Source organism: Anopheles merus, chromosome 2R (assembly GCF_017562075.2).
Source record: "Anopheles merus strain MAF chromosome 2R, AmerM5.1, whole genome shotgun sequence".
NCBI classification, from domain to species: domain Eukaryota; kingdom Metazoa; phylum Arthropoda; class Insecta; order Diptera; family Culicidae; genus Anopheles; species Anopheles merus.
Genome location: NC_054082.1, coordinates 10,560,856 through 10,578,058, shown reverse-complemented (window position 1 = coordinate 10,578,058; position 17,203 = coordinate 10,560,856). Strand labels below are relative to the sequence as shown.

Sequence of the window (17,203 nt, the reverse complement as noted above, 5' to 3'; positions counted from 1 at the left end):
TTGTGGTGTGGTTTCTAAGCGATTCGCGGGGATTTCATTAGTGGAGGTTTTGGTTCTACTTGTTTTATAATGATTTTTTTTCTCGCATTTCTCACTCTCTTCTCCGAATTGCTCTTTTGCAGGCAAAGCGGTACCGTTCGTGGAACTGACGGTGGCACACGCGAGTGTCCTCACGATTCTGGCGATATCGTTCGAGCGCTACTACGCCATCTGCGAGCCGCTCAAGGCCGGCTACGTCTGCACGAAGACGCGCGCCCTGCTAATCTGCCTTGCGGCGTGGACTGTCGCCGCCATCCTGACGAGGTAAGACTTGCTAACCATGGTAACCACCGGCTAAACTGCCTGTAAGAATAACTAACACCACCACCACCATCACCGCCATCATCATCATCATCATCATCGTTGACCGCACGATCACTACGGGTGCCTTTTCGAGCGAAACTAACAATCATCCCATCCATCACCGGGAGTGGTTTCGGTGTTTGCCTGTGTCTGTGTCTAACCCCTTCCGACCGGCTTCGCATCTGCTCCATCCGCATGCTGCATGCTGCAATGTAACAAGCGTTACACGAGCTTTTCCACACTCAGTAATCAAGTGGTGTATGTGTTTCTGTGCTTCTGGCGTTCCGTAGCTTCCCTGTTGTTGGTGTAGTGTCATGCTTATGTTTATTTATACGGTTCTATGTTAGCATTATCATCCCCGGGGCAACTATGTGTCCAATCGTACACCGTCCATGCTGCCCCGTGTTGACGGCCCTTTGGACACGTTCGATCAGATCGATCATGTTCTGGTTGCTGTTGGAGTTCGTTCAGACATTGCAAAGACAGTGGCACTTAATCGAACAAACGAGTTAACTCTCGCAATCGACCGACCCGTACGCGTATCTTCATCTCAGGCGTGCGCGCGCCCTACGTTGTCTCGTTACGCGGATCAATTGATTGATTGCAGCGAGCTGCCGAGCTACGGTGGACCAGGGCTGGCCCGAACGAACGTATCGAATTCGTATGTTTCCCCCTTCTTCTGACTGAGACTGACCGGACTGGCTGTATTGTACGCTGACAGCCGGGCCGAGAGTAATTGCAGTCGCCGAGGCTTAGCTTGTTGGACGTAGGGACACCCGCTATTCGATATCGGAATAAAGGATGGAAAAGGGAGGATCGTAAAGTGTATCCCGAGTGTCGCGTCGGTACCGCTCCGGAGGGATTATGGTTGAATTTTGGAGTTTTTTTTTTTTTAAGGAAGTAATACGATCGGTTTTAAACAATTTGATGGAATATTCGTGTTGAGTTGTGGTGGTTTATCGGTGCTTCAATTTGGTACTGAAACAACTATATTTGGATTGAAATTTTTCCTTCAAAATTCAAATGTCTGCATGAAGAAGTCGTTGAACGCATCAAACGCTATAACAAATTGATTGAATGTGGTTTAGTTTCAACATAGAAATTCATGTTGTTATTGCATTCCAATTTCCAAAAGCTGATGATTATTAATAGTTTCAAAAATAACTTTTAAAGTCCCCATCATTCTTGATTGGTTTGTCTCAAAAGCATGGTAAATGCGATGCCAGGGCCATCATCATTTTTTAAGGAGCAATAACATTTTAAATCACTCGCTCCATCGCACTACCGTTTGTCGAGCTTTGTTTAATATGACGAATTCTTGACTAGCTCCTCGCTTTTGTTGATCTTTTATGACATTATTATTTTGGAAAGAAGTCCCTATTTCACATGCACTTCGTGGAAACTTGCATGGTTTTTTTTACGCTTAGCTCATATAAACCACACTATGTGATACCAAACGGTGGTTTGCATTGGTTGCATTCCGTGGTTTCGCTTGCCGCGTCCATGAACCATAAAGTAGAGTTTTATTTGTATTTCATTTTTGTTATGCACACAATAATCGCTTCGAGTGTGTCCTTTCGTGGGCGAACGAATCACTACTCGATGACGTCACGGTGAGGAACAATCACGAGGGCTTGGTTGCAATAGTAAACCCCCGTTTGTCGATTACGGTAGATTATCCCCTCATGTCCCCCGCCAGTTGACCTCATCCACTGTAACGGGCTCATTTCATAAAGGGAATCAATTTTTAGCACGATCGAACGATTCCAGCACCCACACACAGAGCGCGTGTTTGTGGTGAACTGCAATGGATGACGCTAAAGCGCTGAGAACAATCAAAAAGGAGCCGCAAAGGAGTAGCGTAGCCGTGTCCATTTGTGAAGACGCGACGAATATTAATGCAATAGCTTGCATCGTCTCCGGCTACTCAATGTACCATGAACAGCCACTGCCGCTTCCCCTCTCCCCCTCTCTGCACAGTAGCCGTCCTTTTGTAGGGTTTGGTGTTCATGTCTTTTTTCTCCCTTTATCCTTTTCACCCAGTCACAGACGTAAAAGCGTCGTTCTGTTTGATGGGTCGATTTTACGCCATCGCGCGCTGGGAACGATTGCTGGGCGCAAAGGCAGCAGCACGCGAGTGGGAAAATAAATCATTCACTTGCCTTGCCGGCAGAGATGCTGATGAGAACTGGAGAGGGGGAAAGAGGGGGTAGGCGACGAAAGAGTCACAAAATGAAGCTAAATTTCCGCCGGTGGAGTAAAAGCTGTCGCTTCCGTGGACCAACCGGAAAGGATGGTTCTAAACACGTGGGAGGGATTAAACGCCCTCCTTTCTCTCGCCAAACGCCGCCCGTTGATGAGATTGTTCTGCATAACTTTTCATACCAGCCGCTATTCCACTCCTACGTTTTGCGCTTTAAAAAGGATAACACACTCCGCACGGCGGTTGTGCGCCGCCACGGTGGCTGCTGGCGTGTGTGAGTAAGGTCATGACGGCACTCATAGGAACATAGGAAGTGTGTTTTAAGCTGTCTTTTCACGGCTTAAATAAATAGAGTTAGTTTACGCTGATCACGTCGTTAAGAGCGGGTGAAGGAAATGTATTAGGAAAGAAAACACACATACAATAGCACGTGCCAGCACTTGGCGTTGGAAGCTTTTTTGCTTCGTTTTGTTTGGTGGCAACAGTCTCTTCGGTTCTTCAAAAGAAAATACAGCAAACAATGAACTGACTTTGTACGTACTTGTTGAAAGTAGCTGAAGTAGCGCTTTTTGATGCGCCTCAATTCTTTTACCCATTTAAGAAGTGATGCTTCAATCCGTTTCATTTTCTTTGTTTGCTTGTGTTGGTCTTTTTTTTTATTCTTTGATATTAAATTAAACTGCAACACCAAGTCAAGTGTCGTTCTAAAAGAGCAACTGTTTGAATTGCAACGAATTAAATTCTCCAAAAAAAAGAAGTAATAATAATAAAAGCAGCTCAAGCTTGTTTAAACAAAGGAAAGCCCTGCAGGGTAAATAACAAAAGCGAAAAGAATTTCTAAAGCTATAACAAAAGGTATGGTAAACCTAATTAAAAGGATACAACATAATTTGAGATGAAAGGTGAACATCGCTAACGCCACAGCTGCCGAAACGCAACACGGAAGAGTTGTTTAACGTATCTTTATTTCATTACCGTTGACAATAATTGATGACACTGCACTTTCAGCACTTTCAATTCAATGTTGTGTATCTAAGATGACAGCGGTAGTAGCGAAAAAAAAACTCCACCATTTTTCCCACAAAGAAAGTGGCGTAAGTAATTACGTTTCATCCCATTGCGCTTGGCAATGTATCTGTATATACACCGTTTTCTTTTCCATTACCTTTCCCTTTTTCTTTTTTTCTGTTTTCATTCTGGATCATTAAGTTTGATAAAGTTCTCGAGCGAGCGAGCGAAAACAACACACAACACGCTGCTAATAGCTTCATTTCGTTTCTGCCGCGGAAAGGGCCCTCGCCACCATCGGCAGCGGATGTAATTATGACAGTCCGGCAGCGGCAGCAAAACTTATTTATTGGTGCGCTTTAATTGATCAATTTCATTTCAAGTTTTGCTCGGCTGCACGGAGCATGCAGGCAGCAAGTTTTCATTTTTCATTAAATAAACGGTTGCACGGTTAAGGGGCGTACACAAGGGGCAGCAGGTTTGAATGTTCGGGTGGAGGGAAAGAATTTTTATTCTCCCTTAAGTCACTCGTCCTTGCGTGGTCCCAAAGTCCAACAAAGAGGCAGTGCAGGACAGTTTGCCCTTTGCCGGACATTCTGGTGCCCTTTTTACTTGCATGCGTCATGCGTTGGTTGCTGTTTTCTTACCATGGGCGGATGGTGATTGAGCGTTTCGGTCAAGTGGCTTGACCGAATGAAGAAACTGCTCACTTTATTCATTAGGGCGCCTTTCTGTGTTTCTTTCGGGCAAGTGTTTTGCTTTCTATTTTAGTATCCTCCCAAAAGTCCTAAAAGTGTTTTCTCCCCCATCTCCCCCACAATAAGTCCTTCAGCAGAGTGAGCAGTGTATTTTTTGTCGTTGTTTTGATTGTTATCATAACCACGGTCAACATAGTCACCCCCAATGCTACTCCAGTGAACGACCGAGGATAAAAAATGACCAGAGGATGCTGCTTGATGCATAAAAGATGATCGAAAACGCACGCGGTTGGTTGGTAGAAGCGAGCTCTCATGTTGGCCGCCAATTGCCAAACTCGATGTCGAGATTAATACCGGTTATCACGGATTATTACCTCCCGGCCCCCACGTTTCTCCCCGGAGTGCGGTGACGATGGGGCGAAACAATTCCGGCCCCAGACGTCGGCAGGGATGCAATTAAAGAGAAATGATGAGAGGAAAGCAAACGGAATCGTTAATCGGGCGAACGTTGATGATGATTTTCGAACGATGTGGGATCGGCATCGAACGGTATCGGCAAATAAATCTAAGACCCACTAAAGGGAATAAATCGTGGTAATAGAAAGCTGCGAAAACGATCCATCCCCGCTCATTCGGCGATCGAAATTTATGGTACGTGGGTTCACTTGAGAAGTGTATCAGTGTGTGTGTGTGTGGCCCAGTGCTTGTCTACACCGGCGAGGAACGCAACGAATATGGAACTGAAGGCAGCATAAATTGCGAACACCGATGGACACATTTTATGCTCCGCGTGACGCTCGTGTGTATGTATGGGGGCTTCTCGTTTCATGGCGAGCCGCTGCTCGGCTGCTGGGTGGTCTGGAATCACATCCCCCCCCGCATATGAGGATCGCTTGGCCTGTTTGCCGGTGTCGGAATTACACACAAGTACACCCGGTCCGGACCGTGACAGCCACTGACAACCATAATTCATTTGGCAGGTTCTGTTTTTGTGTGCCGGAACCACACTCCACTACGGCATTTGTTCAGGGGCTTTCTCGTGCCTCCGTATCTGTAACCATATCTGCGGCCGGAAAGCTTTCTTGCAAGCCGGCGTGTTGTTGCGATCTTGTTTGTAGGTACATTAATTCCGATTGGCAAGAGGAAAGCTCATTTTCGACCGGTCCTCCACACAAAGGATTGATTGTGCGCAATAGTAGGTCGGCTTGCCGGGGGCCGTGCCAACCCTTAACACATATTCCGTACCGATCGTTCGTTAGCTTCGAAAATGATGATACCGTTTTAACGTGTGAGTGAGTTTTGTAGCTGTGCGCGTTTGGACAGATGTAATAAATTACAGCCGCAGCACAGCACTAGGGTTAGGAAGGATTGCGTTAATTAGAACGCCTGTCAGTTCGCACCGAGCGCTCGAACACGGACAGTTACACACTTTGCTCCATTCGTGACTCCTTTCTCGCCCTCTCTCTCTCTTTCGCTCTCTCCAAACGGGTGGCCCATTTTTGGGTGGCGTAAAAACAGCATTAAACGTTGTCTCGTTGACGATGACGCAGCTAACGAACCCGGATGTGTGTTTCCGCGTGCTTACGCGAGCGAAAAACCCGATCCACACCGGTTTGTGGCTGCTTGTGTCCTTTTTTTGGGCCAGCTTTTGTATGTGTGTGTGTGTGTGTGTGTTTGTGCATCGATTCCGTCAACCGCTTTGCTAACTGCTGTTAACCGTTGCCTAGCGGCCAGGCGTTTTGGGTTTCCGTTTCGGGGTTTTGTCTATTTTCCAACAACTCGATACGGTCCGAAATGAGGTTAAACAATCATTGGATGGTGTTTTTTTTTTGGCTAGATGTTTGGTTTCGTTTCGGTTCGCGTCACGCGCTCGGCAAGCTTTCCACCATCCCTTCCCCGACGGGCGACCAACGAGCGGGCCTTTTTGCATAGAGAAGCATAAGCGCCTAAATTTAGATGACCCGCCCCGTTCGCAGTGACTTTTTACGATTCGCCTCCTTTTGCGCACCTCCTTTGCGCCTTCTTGTTGCGCAGGGTTTTCTTATCGGCCCTTCCGGCGCTCAAGTAGGACAATGCCCCACTAGGCTCGTTAGATGGTTGCTTCCTCTCCTCCTTTTGTGGCATTGTATCGTTCATACTTTTTTACTTTATTTCGCTCCTTCGGTTACTGTCCTGTGATGTTGCCATGCCCGACCATCATGCCCGGCAGGACCGGGACAGTCAACAATGGCCGGAAAATCAACATTGAAAGGAAATAAAAAATGAGCCGATATTACCATCTTTCGGGCGTTCTCTTCACTTACCGAGCCGGGGTCAGTGTCAGTGCGTGTTTGTGTGCGTGCCAGTGTGTGTGCGTATTGACAACTCGGTAGATGGATGTACAAATGGATTGGAAAATTGGACGCAAACGGCACAGCACAACCCGCGCGCACACAGCAATCCTCGTGTGCAATCCTCGTGACCGTGTCAGCTCGCCCGGGAGCTGGGAAAGGGCAGGGAGCTGGGGCATGTAATTTGGTTTGGTTGGGCATCAAATTTCAAGAGGCGTTGATTGACGCTGGTCCGTGTGACTGAAGCGGCGCCTTAAATCGTATGCTTACGCACCAAATCGTCGGCGTGATTGTTTGCCTGCAATTCTCGCCCGGCGTCCCCTGGGGAGCTAGTGTGGGAGCGGGAAACGAGACGGGATGGGCGACCCGCAAATGGTATTTTGTAGACGTTGGCAAGATTGAAGGATCGTGCTGTTGCGATGCGTCGGTACATGGGGAAGCTCGGGGGAAAATCGTTGGTGGCACGGGTGGGTATCGCCGGGATGCCGGGTGTCGGAATAGAATTCGATTAAGCTAGCATCCGTATTATCTGTCCCTTCGGTGACTACGGGACATCCGTTCGAGTGGGTTCGAGGCGTCTTGGAGCGCGACGGTTGCGAAAATTGGGATTAGTGCTCGTTGAGTGTGATCCCTTTGTAATTGTTAATAGGTAAAATGGGAATTGGAAGTAGAGTGAAATGAAAATCAACTTAAACTCTTCGGATTTAATTTTTGGATTGACTTCTAATTGGGAAATATGTATGCGCTTTTTCCTCTCCTTTTCCACTTTGCAACATCGTCGTGTATATCTTAATATTAAATAGTAAATTAACTTGAAGCGATTTTGGCCATCCGGTACCACCAGTGCCATCCAGTGTAGCTGTAGTACGTACAGCGAAACGACCCCGACCGATACTCAACCCCCAGTTATCTCTTTACCAAACGACCCCGGAAACCCGGAAAGCAGATGATAATGCTGCTGATGATGATCCCCGTCAGTGAAGGCCTATTTTTATTCCCCCCCGGCCTGCTAGGGCGGTCTGTATGCAAGCGTACGGAGCAAAAAAAAACGGGAAAATCTCAACACCATCCCCACACAGCCCATAAAACCCATCATTTACAGGATTTCACCGGAAACGAACATGATCGGTTTGGAAAGCCCGGAAAGTGGAGCTCGCGAACGCAATCGGCCTCATGTTGTTCCTCTTTATCGCTGCTGTGCCTCTTGTGTCGTGGCCAAAGTGCCTCAACACTCAACACTGTGTGCGTGTGTGTGTGTGTGTGTGTGTGTGTGTGTGTGTGTGTGTGTGTGTGTGTGTGTGTGTGTGTGTGTGTGTGTGTGTGTGGTGTGTGTGTGTGTGTGTGTGTGTGTGTGTGTGTGTGTGTGTGTGTGTGTGTGTGTGTGTGTGTGTGTGTGTGTGTGTGTGTGTGTGTGGTGTGTGTGTGTGTGTGTGTGTGTGTGTGTGTGTGTGTGTGTGTGTGTGTGTGTGTGTGTGCTGGTGCTTGAGCATGGAGCGGCGGAGCGTACGGAGAAAATTTACGGCTTGCGGGCCAAAGACGCCGTTGTTTGGCGTTTGTTGATTGAATTCATGGTTTCATCTTTTGGGGCGAAAGAGGCAGTTTTATTTTGTACCAGTTTGCCTCTCTTACCGTTTTTTCCTTGCTGCGAAAAGGTATTCCGGGGATTGGGTTCGGGTACTCCAGCGAGGGTCAGATTGTATGCTGCTATAGCAGTTTCCTTTTTTTTTCTTTCTTCGCCTCTTCCACTCCTTGTGCCATGTGGGCCGTTTTGTTGTCTAGTACTGTATTTTCGGTATTTTATTTCGGCAATCGCTTACGACACGAGCGATTTGCTCAAGTGGTTGTCGCGCCGCATCGGAATGCCGGCAAAGTGCGATATGGTGGGAGACTGTGCTGAAGAGGTTCGTTCACCCGACACCAAAGGGCGGCATATCAGCAGCTTCACCACAACAGCTGATTTTCGGGTATTAAAGTGGCGAATGGAGAAGATGCACGGATTTAGTTGGACACAGTACAAGGGAAAATAGCAAAATGGGGAAAAAACGGGCAAAAGCACAATCAGAGTTCTCGCAAACGATGAAAAAATATGCACAGCGAAACGTAATACCAGAAAGTTTGATCGAATTTGGGTTCGGAAAGCGGAGGGAGAGAAAAAAATATGCTCAAGCACCCTCAAAAGTGAGAATGGAATTTCGATTTCGCTGTCGATTCACTGCTGTTGAGTGGAGATTGATAGCTGCAGCTCGAGTTGGTGAAGGGTTATATAGTGTAAACAGAGAGGGTAAAAAATAAAACAAACAAATTTGCAGCGAAAACTTGCAAGTGACATTCGATCGTTTATTTTTCAGACCATGCGGGAAAGCGTTATTTTTAATTGTTCCTTTTACGGAAAAAAGTGGATTAAACTTTTGACGGTTTGACAAAGATTCTTAACAAGAAGTCACTAGGTTTTGTTTTTTCTTGTAAACCATTCATCGGATGCTAAGAAAGAAGTGAAAAATGGTGAATTATTGTGAACTACCATGCGTCTCCATAGCTTTTACCAAGGACACTTACTTCGTACTGTAGGATATCAGTGATTGCCGTGTGCGGTGTTAAAATATGTGATAAATTTAAAATGGTCTTATAAAATCTTTGAGATGGGTTGAGACAGGCATACAAACGTCATTAATACTTCTGTGACTAATACCTTCATATACAGGAATTTAAAATATTATTATCAAATGTGTTAATCTCATCTTTATCTCAGTTTTACCTTTTATGCTACCACAAGCAAAAAGGGTTCGAAGCTTAACTACACTGTGACTGTGAGAGTTTCGAAACCACAAAATAAAATATACTTCACAAATGGGCTTACCATACCTCATATACAACTGATTCCTACTAAATTTAAATACTTTTCTCATTAACAACATTTCATCAAATACTACCGAGCTCAACGGGTTTCGAGTGTACTAATCCGTGACTGTCAAAAAAACCATAACAACTGGGTAGTATGGCAATATGTGAGGTAATTCAATTCTAGCTTGTCTCACAAATACAACGATACTTCGGTTTGGTGAGCCATTTCCCCCACCCTTACAGCGAACGTGCACAGGAGGATAAACGCGCCGGAAGTGGACACAATCGAAGAGAGCTGACCGGAGGCAAATCTGTTGTGTGTTGTGATATAAATTGCTCAAAACATTCTTGCATTTCCGTGCCAGCATTTGCCCGCTCGCCGCCCGACACCAGCACTTTTATCCGTCGAAGGAATTGCAGGCATTTTTATGATCACAATTTATGGCGAGATTTTAGCGCCGTCAAGGCACTGTGGCCCAAAGTGAATTGTTTTGTTTTATTGCGCCGGGCTGCGCCCGGTTTTATTTGCAAATAATTGCACCCGTGAAGCACGGTTTCGACTGCTCCGGAATGTCGGTCATTAAACATGCGTAATACTTTGGGTTGGGTTGTGAGGATTTTTTTTTCTTCTTTATCGTTTTTGTTGCCAGCACACTGCACAAGATTAAGGTGACAACCAATGGTAAACAGCGGAGAATGGAATGACGATCATGCCATAATTTGAATGTGAATCGAATGAATGGCCGGGCGCCTTTGTTCAGACCTAACCGGTAGGAACCCGGAACTACCATTTGTGGTTCGTTTCGGTGTGCGGAATGAAACGATCCGCCGAGTGACGCAAAATCTGCGCCTCTCTTGTCACAACAAAGCAATTGGAAAGGAAGCTGCAGAGTAGAGAGAAAAAAAGTGTTGAACCAAAATATTTCAATTAAGAGAGGAATTCTTACAGTAGGACACAAAAACTGCCACAAGCTTCTCAATACGACCGTGATGAGTAATTACATTCTGTGCTACTGATGGCGCAAGATGTGTGAGTAGAAGGTTTTGTTTGTTTGATTGTATTTAAAAAAAAGAGTACAGGTTTGATGAACAGAAATGATTATTACGCGAAGGAAGCAATTTGTTGGAAGTCTCACACCTCACGTACAATGCAAGAAGATGATTTATCACTTCGGCAACAACAACTGAAGGGAGATCAGAGTATCATTTCGGTAACGAGTTACCTTTTGGAAATGATTCACCAAATCTGTCGTGCTAATGATCGTAATGCACGACAAAGAAAAAACATTTGCATCAATACTTGGACTCCAACTGAGACTGTTGGTAGTATTGGAGGTTTAATTTGCATTATTTATCAATTTCTTTTCTGCATGTTCTAGTCAATTTAACTTTTATTGACTGAACTTCTACGAGCTATCAATTTTGACCCATCTTTAGATAGTCAGTCGATTGAAAGTAGACTTAGTTCCAAATTGGTTTGAAATCTTCAATCTGTAACCAACTGTCTCATAAAGCCTGTCCAATATTTGGAGACGAATCTTCAGACTATAAAAAGCTACTTTCAGTTTCAGCTCTCGGCCAAGTTTTGTCCACTTCCAGGCACTCCTATGCACGTTCGCCCTCCTCGCTTGCCCAATGCCAGTCGGTGTGTGTGGCTTTCCTTTGTGTTTTCCTTTGTGTGCGTCTGTTTGTGAGTGTGAGCGTGTGTGCGTGTGTTTGTGTGCGTCTATTTCCGTCCTCCTCCCTCCTATCAGCCCCAGTTAACCTTCACCCACCTCTTCGTTCTACGCTCTCCCGTCCCCCGCTCCGTGGACCAGTCCGATCCTATTCTTTGCCGAGTACAGCGTGCAGCCGTACCTGGACGGTAGCCGGGCGGCCATGTGTCTGACGAAAGCGTCCAACGGCTGGACGTTCACCTTCTTCCTGATGACGATCTCGCTGTTCTTCGTGCTGCCGCTGGCCATACTGGTCGTGCTGTACGCGATCATTGCCCGCAATCTGATCGCGAGCGACCGGTCGCGGCTCAAGATCCGGCTCAGCAAGCCCGAGCTTAGCCACAAGGCCCGCAAGCAGGTGGTGCTGATGCTGGGCGCGGTCGTGCTCGCCTTCTTCACCTGCCTGCTGCCGTTCCGCGTGCTGACGCTCTGGATCATACTCGTGCCGGAGGAAACGTTCCAGCAGCTAGCTCCCGAGCGGTACTACAACCTGCTGTACTTTAGCCGCATCATGCTCTACCTCAACTCGGCCGTCAACCCGATCCTCTACAACCTGATGTCGTCCAAGTTTCGGAAAGGATTTCTGCGGCTGTGCAGCTGCTCACAGTGGGCGGGCGGAGCGCACGGTCGCCGCAAGGGCCGCAACCGGTCGGCCACCTTTACCACCACTACCACCACCACCACCAATACGACGTCGAGCTCCACGTACGGGGGTACGGGTCCGTCGCTCGCGCTGGGCAGTTGCCGGTACGACCGCAGCAGCGACAGTACCGAGGACGGTCCAATCGGGCGGAACAATGGGACGCAAAAGCTCACATTATCGCTGGACGATTTGCGCCTGCAGCTGCCGGCCGAAGGCGACTGTTCAACACCACCATCGCTCCCCGCACCCTCCTCCTTCTACCGCCTGAACCTGGTGCGCCAGTACTCGAGCCCGCTGCTGCTGCTCTCGTCCTCGCCCGCGCCGACCACCCATCGCCCCACCAGTGCGTCCTGCCATCGGGGCGGCGCATTTAAGCGCCAGTTTAACGTGACCTTCGACGAACCGACGCTGGGCGACGGTGGCGGCAGTCTGCTAGCGTCCGCCGAAGCCGAACAGCTTCTCCTGCGTATCGACCAGCAGCAGCAGCCCGAACCACGCAGCCAACCGTTGCGCAATCCGCTGCGGATCAAGTTTCCCCGCTTTCACGGTGCAGCGGCGCGCACCCGATCGGCGGCGGGCGGGAAGCGCCGAAGCGGCAGTAATGGGCGGACGACCGCAACCGTAAAGCAGCTGTCGCTGGACGAAACTTTACTGACGGCGGCGATGGCGGGGCGAAAAGTTTGACAATTCCAGCCGATGGACGCGTGTTCGATTGGAAGCGAAAGTGGCCGCCGTTCGTGTCCTTCCCCGTGGGGACGAAGCTCGGCACGAGCTGGTACGAAACGTTCTTCCCCCCCGTGGTGTCGCTTTTGCGGTCGTCGTCGTCGTCATCGTCGTCATCGTCGTGGTCGGCCACTTCTAATTGAGTTTCGCTGTTTTGGTCCCAGGATCGGTGTGCGGGTGGTCTCGGCCTTTGCGCGTCGCCGCCGGCCCGAACGGGGTGAAGGTGTTGAAGGTCGAAGGGTTTCCTTCCGGCCGCGACGGTCACTGACCTTTCGCCTCGAAGAAAGAAGCTCGTGAGGTGTGTCGTAAAAGCGGCAAAGGGCGAGCGAAAGCTAACCGAAGCGAAGCGGCACGGGATGGGGCACGGATCGTTGCATTTTGGTTGTTGCTGCTGTTGTTGTTTGGTTACATTGTGGGAAAGTGGCCAAACGTCGGCTCGTATAATCGTCACCCGGTAATAAGCAGCAGCGTTATCGTTACTCCCATGTTTTAAGGGATCGCTCCTCGCACCAGCGCCGTAACGTGTTTGCACCTTACGGGTGCCACCACAAGCTCTTTAGCGGGAGAATGTCTATACCAAAAATGAAGAAAAGGAAGGCGAAAACGAGCAGGAAAAACAAACAAAAGGGAAGGAAAAGTACGAGACGGAAATGTGAGAAGGATGGAGGAAAGCGAAAAAACACACACACACACATACCGAATCGCCAAATGGCCATCGCCGTAAATGGTCGATTGCATTTACTTTACCATTCGAAATGCTAGTCCGGGAGCAAAGTGGGCGGAAGTGGGTGGGTGCGCTGTAACCAGAGAGGCATGTGTAGCGATATTAAATAGTATTTTCAGCCGGGTCAGGCGTTCCAGGGGGGCGTTTGTGTGTGTCTGCCATTTTTGGTAATGTGAAGGATTTCCTCCCCGGAAATGATTTCAGTTTCGGTTTGATTGTTTTTAGATTTTTATTTTTCCTTTTCTATGTATTTAATGTCAGCGTCTTTATTCGATGCTTAGCAGTAACAGAAGCATGATTGTTGATCCGCGTGCAGCGTGTAGGGGGGGTGGGCTAGTACGTTATGTTGTAGCGTGTTGTGTATTATACGTTTTATTTAATCTATTGTTTAGCATAACAACTACCGAACAAAAATCAAAGGAACAACGCAAGTATGCAATTATTGAAATCGAATAATAAAAAAAACCAATAGCTTTACTGTGGCCGACGACCGGATATAAGAACACGAATCGAAACGGTAATTTATTGTATTAAAATAAACCCACGCGTGCCAACATCAACAAACGATCAAGTTCGATCATCAGACACCGAACAAAACGAGTTGTTTACCCTTCCCACTCGAGCGAGTTTGATTTTCTGGCTGGCAAAATTAGCTTCACACAGTCGACTGGTTGCTACTAGCAACAAACTTCTTCCTCGAGTGTCATTGCTTTCCCAGCAGCTGATGCTGAAGTTTGGGGCGGTGCGGTGGTGATGTTTTACTTGCAAACGCCAGCAGCACTTACACTGCGCCCGCTGTATTCTATCTCGCTCTCTTTCTCTCTCTATCTGTCTCTTGGACCGCCTTGGGCAGGATTATAATTTACAGTCCTTTTGGGCAAACAGAGCTTGATCTGTTTATAGCACGCCATCATCATCCTCATCAACAGCATCATCATCATCAGCGTCGCTGCCACGAGACGGGCCGGTACGTTACGTTGAGCAAACACCGTCAATCCGTCCGAGATAAACGGGGCAAAGCGTCTGAATTGTTTCGACTTGTTGAAATACTCAGTGGTGCCGGTGGGAAAGCGAAGGTACGCTTAAAGGGAAGCAAACATTAAGCAACTGTTTTTTAGTCCCAAACATTGTAGCCGGTCTTGTAGCTAGGGTTGGTGGACCTAATTGACAAACATTAAACACGACAAACGATTAAATTATGGCACATTCAACTGCCTCACCATTTGCGCCCCAATACCTTGGTTTTTAGTCCCAAGATCGAATGAGATTTGCCGCGTCGCCGCACATTTGTCTTGCTCACGACCGGGATGACAATATTTCACAACACCTTTGACTTCGTTTAACGTGCACGCACGAGCACGGCACTGGCATGCCATAAATAAAAAGAATTACATACAGCCCCAAACACCCACAAAAAAAAATCAACACAAACTGTTCGAAAAACTGACCGGCTGGCCACCGATAGGTTTTGGTTCGCAATGTAAGTAGACAGACGGGGGAGGAAAAGTTATCTCGCACAAACGACCGTAAGTCTCATCTATTACCGGACGGTATCTGCCAGTGACAGGGAGGACAACATTCGTGATAACACACCGGCTGCCGGTACGTGCCGTGCCGGTTTGATGCATGTGCCCATGTATCGGTTAGATTAGTTTTGTCCCATTGGCAAGGATATCCGGAAGCGTGATTTGGCAGCAAAAGGTGTTGAATGTTAATCACTTCACAGAACGATACACTTCAGTAATGATGACCATTTCAACGGCCGACTCTGTAAATATTCCAGCAGTTTGTTTCGATACGCATTTTCTCTTTCAAATCTCACCGTTCATACCCATTCACTGTAAATTGTAGCTGATTGTAGCTGATTCGTAACGCATCTACTTTATTAGTATATTGTTCACCACTTTTGTGCACGTAAATGTTGAAAGAGCGTAATGATCACAAGCAATGTGTGGCGCATGTAGTAGCAAACACTCAGTGGAGATTAACATCGCTGCAGAAGTGGGATTGCCCCTTCCCAGTCGTGCGTTGGTTTTGCTATTGGAAAAATGAACAAAATCCGGGTAAGATTTGTTTGCTGTATACACAATCATATAAATGCACCAATACTAAATTAAATTGTTTCACATCTAACCAATAACCCGTCCAAACGTCCTTTATCTCCTTCCCCGGGACGGTAAGTATGAGCAATGACAATAAATGTTGCAGGCAAAGTACAATACTGTCGCTACCAAATTCTTACCACTTCTCCGAAACGATTAGCTGCAGACATTCGGGTACGGGGTGAGGTTGAGTTGTGCGACATTCCTTTTCCCTCGTATTCGCAAATGCAAGGCAAGAGGACAGCGCTATGTAGGCTGCCGTATCTGAGGATGAAATATTACAGTTTTGTTGACACTTTTGCACAGTTTTGTTGACACTTTTGCACAGTTTGTTGAAAGTTCGGTTGGAATGTACCCGAATGCTGCTTTTTCGGCCATTTTCACTCCGACTGTCCGACCACTACGGTAGCAACCAGGCGTCTCCACGCTCAACCGACGCGTGGAAGAATGTCCCTTGTCGTACGAACGACCATGCGCCTCCATGGGAAAACGAGGATGTGAACAAACTATCTGGCCCCAAAGCTCGCGTGCGCTCGATTACATTGCAAACGGCTGTAAAATGTATGCAATTAATGTGCTGCTTTGGAAAGTATGCCCTGCTCTAGTGGTAGTAATTTAATTCGAAATTATACGATCACCAGAATCACTTGTCAACCCGTCGTGATGTGGGGTGAAGGTTTGTAGTTTACAACGAGGGTTTAATGCCCGGTCATGTGAACGATGAATTTGTCAAATGCTGCACGAAACTATTTGCAACATAAATTGCTTTCATTTGCCGATAAGGGGCCTCAAAATTGTTGCCAAAAATTCCATTTACAAAAAAAGGCAAGTGCCATCGGACTGTTTTGCCTGTATGTTTATCCCAGAAAGTACCACACAGCACAAACTCATAATCAATTCAATTATTCCACCCGCAGCATCATCACCACCACCAAGCGCCCTTAAGCAGCGATAATTTGCGAATGAATGAGTGCAGGAACATTTCTAGAAACGAAAACTTGAACGATAAAATACTTACCCGCGCAAGTGTAAAACCTCGTACCGAGTCGCTGCTCCACAGGCATGTGAATGCTCTGTGTGCTTCCTCATGCTTCGCCACAGTGCTTTCCCTCCGATTTGTTTTGCTCGTGTACGCTTACAGGCTAGCTGTGAGCTTTCGTGTGAGCACGATCGGCGCGCAAAGTTTTCACTCCTCAGCCAAAAAAAAAAAGGCAGAGATTAGAAAGTTTGTGGAAAGCAGGGGAGGGAAAATCTACCCTCGCTAGAGAGTGTGGGAAAATCTTTTTTCGTTTATTCTACACTAAGACACAGTACACCAAACTTTACCCTTGAAATGCAACCACCCAGACAGCCGCTCGAACTGCGTTCGAATGGAAAATGTATCTTCCCCCAGACTGACTCACGCAATATGAAACTCTCTCTCTCTCTCTCTCTCTCTCTCTCTCTCTCTCTCTCTCTTACTCTCTCTCTTTTTCGCTCTCTCTCTCTCTCCCTTTCTCTGTCTCCCCGCGAAGCGAGCGAGACGAGACAATTCCGGGAAAACGACAGTACCGATCCCTGACTTTTATCAATCGCCCGTCATCGCCCGTTTGCGAGACGAAATTAACGCACATGCCGAGACGGGGGTCTTCCCAAAGGCAAGAGACAGGAAGGAGGAGAAGAAGTGTCACCCGCTTATCCGCTTGCCGAGACCCATTTAGCCGGGTAACGGGACGCTGCGTTCTAATGAGAAACTACATTACAATGAAGACGCAAAAGCGGTTGATCAGATCAGATCCTTACCGGGTCGTGTCTGTTTGGCCGGGAAGCTTTCGGGTCTCGCCAATGAAATGGCAATGAATACATTATCGTGTCTGGGACGGGGTTTTTGGGTG

At 47.4% G+C, this 17,203-nt stretch overlaps 1 protein-coding gene across 2 annotated transcripts in view; it reads left to right on the top strand.

The window, feature by feature from the left end:
- Window positions 1-17,203, top strand: part of LOC121603494 (growth hormone secretagogue receptor type 1-like) — a 33,831-nt gene that overhangs the window by 13,434 nt on the left and 3,194 nt on the right. The window contains exons 3-4 of one of the 2 annotated variants that reach the window (XM_041932288.1): window positions 123-303; window positions 11,240-16,883. In XM_041932288.1, the coding sequence (XP_041788222.1) occupies window positions 123-303; window positions 11,240-12,464 (1,406 nt within the window). In that variant the 3' untranslated portion in view covers window positions 12,465-16,883. Of the gene's footprint in view, window positions 1-122; window positions 304-11,239; window positions 16,884-17,203 lie in introns of those variants that run through there. The other variant, XM_041932287.1, reaches the window with a different exon arrangement.